The sequence below is a fragment of the Lolium rigidum genome, chromosome 1, assembly GCF_022539505.1.
Source record: "Lolium rigidum isolate FL_2022 chromosome 1, APGP_CSIRO_Lrig_0.1, whole genome shotgun sequence".
Classification (NCBI taxonomy): Eukaryota; Viridiplantae; Streptophyta; class Magnoliopsida; order Poales; family Poaceae; genus Lolium; species Lolium rigidum.
In genome coordinates, this window is record NC_061508.1 from 91,815,031 (window position 1) to 91,824,374 (window position 9,344).

General features: G+C 46.5%; 1 protein-coding gene across 1 annotated transcript; it reads left to right on the plus strand.

Annotated features, from left to right (window-relative positions):
* The first annotated feature begins 1,196 nt into the window (after positions 1-1,196).
* Positions 1,197-5,443, plus strand: LOC124694710 (heat shock protein 81-1-like). The gene is made up of 3 exons (XM_047227695.1): positions 1,197-1,415; positions 2,665-3,084; positions 3,719-5,443. The coding sequence occupies exons 1-3, from the start codon at positions 1,290-1,292 to the stop codon at positions 5,270-5,272; spliced, it is 2,100 nt and encodes a 699-aa protein (XP_047083651.1). The 5' UTR covers positions 1,197-1,289; the 3' UTR covers positions 5,273-5,443.
* Positions 5,444-9,344: the final 3,901 nt, after the last annotated feature.

Below are 9,344 nucleotides of genomic sequence, written 5' to 3' on the forward strand. Positions count from 1 at the left end.
GGGACGACTACCGCCAATAAGAAAACGGCAAGAGGAGGAAGGCGTGGTTCCTTGGCGGTCGGGACTACAACTTCGGCACACCTCCATGGCCTCATCCACCGCTGCCGCTTACGCCGCCACCTCCCTCGCCCCAGGAATGTGGGCCAAGGACATCCCGGGCAGGGTGGTGCAGGATGACTCTGATGACTTCATCACCAGCGTGTTCCACGACATTCAGATAGCACTGGAGGAGGGCATGCAAATCGAGCAGCCAGAAAAACTGACCGACGAGGAGGCGACGAGGCTAGGCATCCTCATATTGGAGCTCCCGCAACCGCCACCGATACCACGGTACGCCATCGAGCACATACGACATGCCCGTCAGAGGAAGGCACCTTCAATCTGGCATCGCAAATCTTGGCATCGCCTCCTCCGCCCTCGCACCCGTTGGCAGTGACCGTTCCACCTCCACCACTAGCCGCACCGACATTTGCTCCGCAGGTTCCCGACTGGCCATTGGTGATCCAGGACCTCGTCGACCTGACCTAGGTGCCATGTGACGACGAGGCGTAGGTTTGGGTAGGGTTTTAGCATGCCATGCCCTTTTTTATATTTTCATGTTTTTATTTCGCGTAGTATAATTGTTTTATCAATGAAATGTTTTTTAGTTCGTCGGACTGCTGGGTACCCTGGATGCAAACGGTTAGCCGGTCCTTTTCAGCCGATTTTGCGTTTGCAGTTCGACGTAAATTGATATAGACAGTCACTTTTAGTAACCGAAATGCATTGGACAGCTGAAGATACCCTAAATACAGATAAAATAATACGTGCTAACAGACATGTGATATGTTTTCCACAAAAAATAACATATAATATGATCGAAGTGCTAAACCACGGAGTCCTTTTTTCTTACAACTCCAATCAAGCTCTCACGGTGTCCTTACATTTAAAACGAACACCAACGAAAAAAAAAGCACTAAAACGAGCTCACCCCGAGCTCCAGAACCTTCCACAGTATATAAGCCCAAACCCTACTCGCCCCAGCCTAGCCCGCTGACAAGTGGGCCAAGCACCCACCGCGGGGCCCAGCGGCGACTAGTCAGCACGACCCCAACCTCCCGTCGTCTCCCTCTTCGCGCACCCGGTAGAACGTTCCAGAACCCGTCTCCCCACTATATATTCCCCTTCCCCGCACCCGTCCCCTCTCCCATCTCGCAGAGCCGCTCCAAAACCCTAACCCTAGCTTCTCCCCCCACATCGTCTTCTCCCCCTCGCCGAGAGCGCGCGCGTGTTCCAGGAGGTCCGGCGCCATGGCCTCGGAGACCGAGACCTTCGCCTTCCAGGCGGAGATCAACCAGCTGCTGTCGCTCATCATCAACACCTTCTACTCCAACAAGGAGATCTTCCTCCGCGAGCTCATCTCCAACTCCTCCGATGTAAGCTTCCGCGACCGCGCCCCTGTGCTTCTCGCAGTGTTTATTTTAGATCCGTGCGCGCTGGGGCGCTTTGTCGCATCGCTAGATCGGCGCGTGGTTATGTCGCGATGCGGTTGCGGGTAGGGCGCTCTTCCGTGGAAGGGGTTTCAATCTGTCTACCTGTTGATGAATCTGTCGTCTGAGTGCTGTTCAATCCCGGGCAGGCCTCATGATTTAACTGTTATTCATGCTTAGGAGTCATATAATTACCCCTCTCTGTTGCATGCTTGCTTGATTGTTCTGTATTGCGTTAGGATTTGTACCTACTTGAAACCTAGAATGCCCGCATGGCTAGATTTGCCTGCTGCCCTGTTTAGTGCGAGGGGTTTCAATCTATCTGCAGGTGAATCTGTGGTCTCTGCATACTGTTCTGTCATCCTGAGTAGAGCTTAGCCATAGATTTGTTCACTCCCTGGTATGCTGCATGATTGGACTGCTATTCAGGCTTTGGAATCATTATTACTCCCTGCTGCATGATCCCCTGTGCTGCATTGCGATTTGTACTTCAAAATCTAGAATATCTGCATGACTAGATTGCCGCGCTGATGACTTAGTTTGGTAGTTGTGAAAAGCATTGGTCTCAGATGATGGTATTTTTCACGATTTTTTTTACCAGATACAGAGTAGGATATTGTCATGGTAATTCCTGAAAAGCATTGTTCTCACAGTTTTCAAGTTACAATTAGGTTCACTGATTATCTAATATTCATATTAGAGCACTGATTTGTAGTTAATACTACCCAAGCGCAGTATTCGTCACATGTCAATTGTGCTGTACGTGTTAGCATTTGAACTCACAATCCTAGAAGCTGCAAATCTGCAATTGATTTATTTGATTTCTGATCACTCAATTTCTTATCCCAAGTAGGTTTGCTTGACTGGTAGTAACTCCTGTTCTCACAGGTTTAATTTAACTTAGCATTTATGATAGTGCATATGGAATTTGAACCAAACTGAAAATATAGTCTGTGTGCTTAATTCTGTAGACATTATGATTGCTTTGTTATTTACCGGGATGCATTAGACAGACTCTCCTTAATATGTTTCAGTTACTTTTGCACTCTTGAGTGGGTTTTATCTGTGAGTGGTTTGTTATTTGCTGAGATGCATGAGTCTGTCATTAATATGTTTCAGTTACTTTTGCACTCTTGGCTGATTTTTATCTATCAGAACTTTACTGAATTGGCTATTTGGGCACTCTGATTTGCAGGCATTGGACAAGATCAGGTTCGAGAGCCTCACCGACAAGAGCAAGCTGGATGCTCAGCCAGAGCTGTTCATCCACATTATCCCTGACAAGGCCACCAACACGCTCACACTTATCGACAGTGGTATTGGTATGACCAAGTCAGATCTTGTGAACAACCTTGGTACCATTGCAAGGTCTGGCACGAAGGAGTTCATGGAGGCATTGGCTGCTGGTGCTGATGTGTCCATGATTGGTCAGTTTGGTGTTGGTTTCTACTCGGCTTACCTTGTGGCTGAGAGAGTTGTTGTGACCACCAAGCACAACGATGATGAGCAGTATGTGTGGGAGTCTCAGGCTGGTGGGTCCTTCACTGTTACACGTGATGCTGGAGAGCCCCTTGGGCGGGGCACGAAGATCACTCTGTACCTCAAGGATGATCAGGTACGGCCTGTTCATATATTGTTTGGTTGGACTTGCTGCCTATTTCATGTTCTGTTTGCAGCTTTATATATTCCCGGTGGACTTATGTCCATAGTTTTTCTAGCTGGCACATGCAGATATGCCTGTAGAATGAACAATGCTCTTCTTAACTCTTTTCGAATGAAATGATTACTAGTTCTGTTGAACTGATTCCAAGTTCTGTCTGATGATTAGTGGTTAGGGTTAATTTACATCGAATGTTGAATCTGCTAGTAAGAATTTCCTATTAGTAGTTCCCTGTTGGTACTTGCTATTGTCAGGTCACCATTTTTTTTGCTTCGCTTTTGAGATACAACTTTAGATTTTCAGTCGGCATTGAATCTATTTATTATTGTTGTTATGCAAATTGGTAATTATAGTTGGTCATACAGGAATCTGTAGTGTTACTATGCAATTGAGAATTATAGCTGATACTTGGTAGGGCATCATCCATAAACTGAGATTAATTGGTCATCTCTGTATCATGGAATCTGTTGTTTGCAATTGCTATGAACATTGTGCACCCATAAGCAGTACAAAGTCTGTAGAAATTTTATTAGTTCTGCCATATGCCAACTTATTTTAATGATGGCAACTGATAATTTGTTCTCTGTAGTTGGACTACCTTGAGGAGCGCCGCCTTAAGGATCTGGTGAAGAAGCACTCTGAGTTCATCAGCTACCCGATATCTCTCTGGACTGAGAAGACCACTGAGAAGGAAATCTCTGACGATGAGGATGAAGATGAGAAGAAGGATACTGAGGAAGGCAAGGTTGAGGAAATTGATGAAGAGAAAGAGGAGAAGGAGAAGAAAAAGAAGAAGATCAAGGAGGTTTCTCACGAGTGGTCCCTGATCAACAAGCAGAAGCCCATCTGGATGAGGAAGCCTGAAGAGATCACCAAGGAAGAGTATGCTGCTTTCTACAAGGGCTTGACAAACGACTGGGAGGAGCATCTTGCTGTCAAGCACTTCTCTGTGGAGGGGCAGCTTGAGTTCAAGGCTGTCCTCTTTGTTCCCAAGAGGGCCCCCTTTGACCTCTTTGACACGAGGAAGAAGCTGAACAACATCAAGCTGTATGTGCGCCGTGTCTTCATCATGGACAACTGCGAGGAGCTGATCCCAGAGTGGCTGAGCTTTGTCAAGGGCATTGTTGACTCTGAGGATCTCCCCCTCAACATCTCTCGTGAGACGCTCCAGCAGAACAAGATCCTGAAGGTTATCCGCAAGAACCTTGTGAAGAAGTGCATCGAGCTCTTCTTCGAGATTGCTGAGAACAAGGAGGACTACAACAAGTTCTATGAGGCTTTCTCCAAGAACCTGAAGCTCGGCATCAATGAGGACTCTGCCAACAGGTCCAAGATTGCTGAGCTCCTCAGGTACCACTCCACCAAGAGTGGTGATGAGCTGACCAGCCTCAAGGACTATGTGACCAGGATGAAGGAGGGCCAGAGCGACATCTACTACATCACTGGCGAGAGCAAGAAGGCTGTTGAGAACTCTCCCTTCCTTGAGAGGCTGAAGAAGAAGGGCCTCGAGGTTCTGTTCATGGTTGATGCCATAGATGAGTATGCCATTGGCCAGCTCAAGGAGTTTGAGGGGAAGAAGCTTGTCTCTGCCACCAAGGAAGGTCTGAAGATTGATGACAGCGAGGAAGAAAAGAAGAGAAAGGAGGAGCTTAAGGAGAAGTTTGAGGGGCTCTGCAAGGTGATCAAGGAGGTGCTTGGCGACAGGGTGGAGAAGGTGATTGTCTCTGACCGTGTGGTGGACTCCCCGTGCTGCCTCGTCACTGGCGAGTACGGCTGGACCGCCAACATGGAGAGGATCATGAAGGCGCAGGCTCTGAGGGACTCCAGCATGGGGGGCTACATGTCTTCCAAGAAGACGATGGAGATTAACCCGGAGAATGCCATCATGGAGGAGCTGCGCAAGCGCGCTGATGCTGACAAGAACGACAAGTCGGTCAAGGACCTGGTGATGCTGCTGTTCGAGACCTCTCTGCTCACCTCGGGCTTCAGCCTGGAGGACCCCAACACCTTCGGCACCAGGATCCACCGCATGCTCAAGCTGGGCCTGAGCATCGACGAGGATGAGCCTGCTGAGGCTGACGACACCGACATGCCGCCCCTGGACGATGATGCCGGCGAGAGCAAGATGGAGGAGGTCGACTAAGCGTCTGCATTTATCAAGTCGTAGAGGTAGTTTGTCTTCTGGGTTACTGTCGCATGGTCTGTTTTGTGGTTTACTGTGCCTAGCCTGCTGTAAATGGGGCTAGGGGATGGTGGTATGTGGAATCTTGGAACTGCGTATGGTAATCGTTGCTTATATATTATTATTCTAGTATCTTCCCACTAGTTGTTTTCTGCTGTTTCATCTTTTCTGCTGTTTCATCGTCATCTTCCAGTATATTTTCCTGTTCGATTCTTTCTGGAGCTTTTTCTTAGCTGGGTTATTTTTATCTGTACTTGTGGTGAGCGCCATGTCGTTCTGCAACTCTCCGGCAACTATGCTCTTATCCTGTTGATTCACTTCTAGTAATCTTCTGTAGTGGATAGAAAGTTGGGAATCTTTTCCTCTTTTTATCCCTATTCTGTTTTATCTCTTCTCTTATTATGGGAGTGTTGCTGGGGCCTGCAAAAACATCTCTGTTTTTATCTGACCAAACCCCGTATTGGCACTTCGTAATGTATATCAACCATGTGTTCCTACAATCTTGTGATGGCTTTCACAGTACTGACATCTTTCTACAGCAGTGATTTTTGTTGCTTCACTGTTTTTGCCACAATTCCAAATTTCTGATGATCTATATGTTACATGGTTTTGTACACCTAACAAAAGCTAATGCACTAACAGTAGTCAACTACTTATTCACTTTTCAGATAACTAAACTCAGTGACATGACTGAAATTTGTACTTCATGGCGCCGCGCCATACTTTCTAGTATTTCATAAATGCTGGCTGCACCATACTTCCTCGAGTTGAGGAACATTATAATGTTTGTTTTCCCAGGATCATAATGTAGTTAGATTGTATTCATGAAATATTGATTAAGATTATTGAGATTTACTAATTGATTAGTGGGATTGTGAAATGATTACTGAGATTGTCAAATTGATTGCAGGCACTTTAACCTCTACCTCTTATTATTCTTCTTCAGAGAGCAGCGGGTAAATTTATGCATTGTTCCTTCAAATGTTCACTTCAAATGTTGAATGATTCTAGGACCTACATGCTGTAACACGAATCCAGGCGATCGGGGCTATCCCCTTCTGTAATAAGAAAATCAAAAGTAAACGAAATCCAGGTGATGCATTATGCGCAAATGCTAATCCAGAGTTGCTCCCTCCGTCCCACGAAGATGTCGCACCACTAGTACAAACCATCTTTCGCATTTTCAGATCGATCGCAGGTCGAGCTCATGCCGGCCTTCCACCCTCGCGCCGCCAGTATCGCATCTCCGGCCTCCCGCTGCCCTCACGCCGCATAATAACCACCGCCCCCTGCATTTGGCAGCCTGGGAGCCGGACGCGGCCGCCACCGCCGATCCCGACACTTATTATGCATCTGAGGATCAAAATGGGTACTAATTTAAACAGTTGCCTAAAATATGCACTTCGATACTATATCATGGTATTTATTTTCTGGAAATCAAACACCAGATATCAGCATTCTCTCCTAGGTAGCCGGTCTTTGTCCTATTCAGCCATCTACAGCGCGGCATCAATGATTTTGCCATTTAAGAGGAGGAATTGATCGCAAGTGTCCTAACCAAGCTAGATGTGACAACCACCGCCAAATCAATTTGATTACATGAAACCCTTCAACATATAGAAATACACCCCGAGGTAGCAGCAGATTTGCTAGTTATTATCAAAAGATACCAATTACGTTCAGCCTCTACAACAACGCAACACTCTAATGATAGTACGGATGCACACAACCAAAAAAGATAAAAAAAAAACTAAAAAGAAAAGTCCCGCTATAGTATCACAGACCTAGCAACAATAATATATCCACCCCCTAGACAACACCTGAAATACAGACTCTCCAAAAGCGACGCCTCCAAGAAGGGAACAATGCACCAGCACCGTCGTCGCCCGATTAAAGATCTTAGGTTTTCACCCTGAAGATAGTCCCCGCTCTCAAAATAATGCCTCCAATAAGGTTATTGCCAGTCACAACCAGTTAAGGCCAGACCTTAGCTTTCACCCTGAAAAGTAGGACTCTGAATTTTACATGCCGCTTCCACTTTCATACCACTGCTGTGAATTTTGGAACACCAAGCAAGTTCCTCAACATCCCAGAGACTTGAACCTTCTTTAGCTAATCTCCCAATCTCGCCTTTCATGAAATTCTCTGCTTCTTCACCATGGACCAAAAGTCTCTTGATGTCAACACAGAGCAGAGCTTCGTGTTGCTTCCTCCGGAACCAAACGGTCGGAATAAAAGCATGGGTGCGCGCGAATGAATACCACCCGATCTTGTGAACTCCAGACAAAAGATGCACTGTTCCATTCGCTATCGAAGCCTTCCATAACTCATCACTCTGGCTAGATGAAGAAAGATCGGCATCCGGAACGTCTTCATCTTCGCGAAAGAAGAACCCTAGGACAACCACCATGAAAGTCGGAACGGCCGGCCCCCACGCCGCCGCCATGGCTAGGAACCGCGGTCCATCTTACTCCTCCAACCCGGCCGGTGGAGGTCAGCAGCGATCCCGCTGCTGCCCTTTCCCCGCCGAGTTCCACCACACCACCGCGTCTCCCGCCATGATCTAGGTGAAGTAGCCGAAGGCCACCGCCACCAGACCCGCCGTCCACCGTTGCCGCCTCTGGAAGACCCCGCCTCCGCGAGAAGGGGAGTCCATGGACGCGCCACCACCGCCCCCTGCATTTGGCAGCCTGGCAGCCGGACGCGGCCGCCACCGCCGATCCCAACGGCGACAATGGCCAGGAGGAGGAAGATGGGTCGCCTTTTCTTGGGTTCGGGTCGTCGCCCGGAGCCGCCTCGCGCGAGGCGACCCGGGGCGTCCAGACACATTCAACCATACAACGAATTCGTGGCGTACTCACCAGTCCCACGAAAAATATTTTTGGTAGCCAAATGTGTTCATCTTCACCAGATTCCTTAAAAAAACGCCCTAATTTGTTGATGTGCCCATCTCTATCTCTCCAGTGTTGCAAACAGCATAGATGAAACAACAAGCTTCAAACATTGGATACAACTTTTCAAATAATACAATCAAACTACATACATCTACATCATTCAAACATAACTTCAACTACTTGTTCTAAACAACATAATTTTAACTGCAAGTCTGCAACTACATTGTTCAAACTATGAATATACTCTTTTGCATGTACTTTGTGGCAGTGTCTAAGTTATCTTGAATTGGCACAAACCAAGAGATTGCTCGAGAAGCTATACACAATTTTCTATAATATTCAACTATTTCCTCCAATCCAAATTAATTGACTCAATTTTGTTTAGATATGTATGTATCTAGAGGTAAAACACATCTAGATAGATACATATCTAGATAAAATTGAGTCAATTAATTTGGATCGAAAGGAGTATTTAATTTTGCTTTGCTAAATCTACTCTTCGCTCCTTATTGGGTTGGACGAACCAAGAAAGCCAACTATTTATGACATCGACCATTCGCTCCTTGTCCGCTTGCTGAGGTTGAAGCAGAGCCCATCCAATTCTTCTTGTTTCAGGGACCTCACTACAAACTCGGCGTCATCTGCGAAATGACCTCCGTACAAGCGTGATCTGCGGAATGCTCAGGGTGCCACAGAGACACAACATGCTACCATGTCAACTTTCTAACGAGCAAGCTGGAGTTATAACATGCTTCTGCTGATGCTCAATGTTGCAAGCTTGCAAAGGACGTGTACATTGATTAAGATTATTGTCTTTCCTTATAAGTTTCATGATCTAAACTAAAAGGCAGAAGCACTCGGGGAGGTGTCACTTAGTGGATAATATGCCGAACCTCTGTAGCGCAACTCCAGCCATGGAGGAGTTGTCACACAACAGAGGCAGGGGAGAATTAACTAGGAGGATACAATATATCTGAATCTTTATTGGTAATAAGGGTCTTGAGGCAGACATTATATAACCCACATACATTACTTGAGGCCTAAGGCCAAAATCCTAACAAACAACTTGGGAAGGACTAAACAATTTGGAAACTAACTCTAGAGATGATCCTATTAATTTAAAAGGATACAGATTGATT

What these genes read in the sequence shown, in the direction of transcription:
- LOC124694710 (XM_047227695.1), top strand. Translation starts at nt 1,290, where the DNA reads ATGGCCTCGGAGACCGAGACCTTCGCCTTCCAGGCGGAGATCAACCAG. An exon ending in TCATCTCCAACTCCTCCGAT is followed by an intron (nt 1,416 to 2,664) that starts GTAAGCTTCCGC and finishes TCTGATTTGCAG; the next exon opens with GCATTGGACAAGATCAGGTT. An exon ending in TGTACCTCAAGGATGATCAG is followed by an intron (nt 3,085 to 3,718) that starts GTACGGCCTGTT and finishes TGTTCTCTGTAG; the next exon opens with TTGGACTACCTTGAGGAGCG.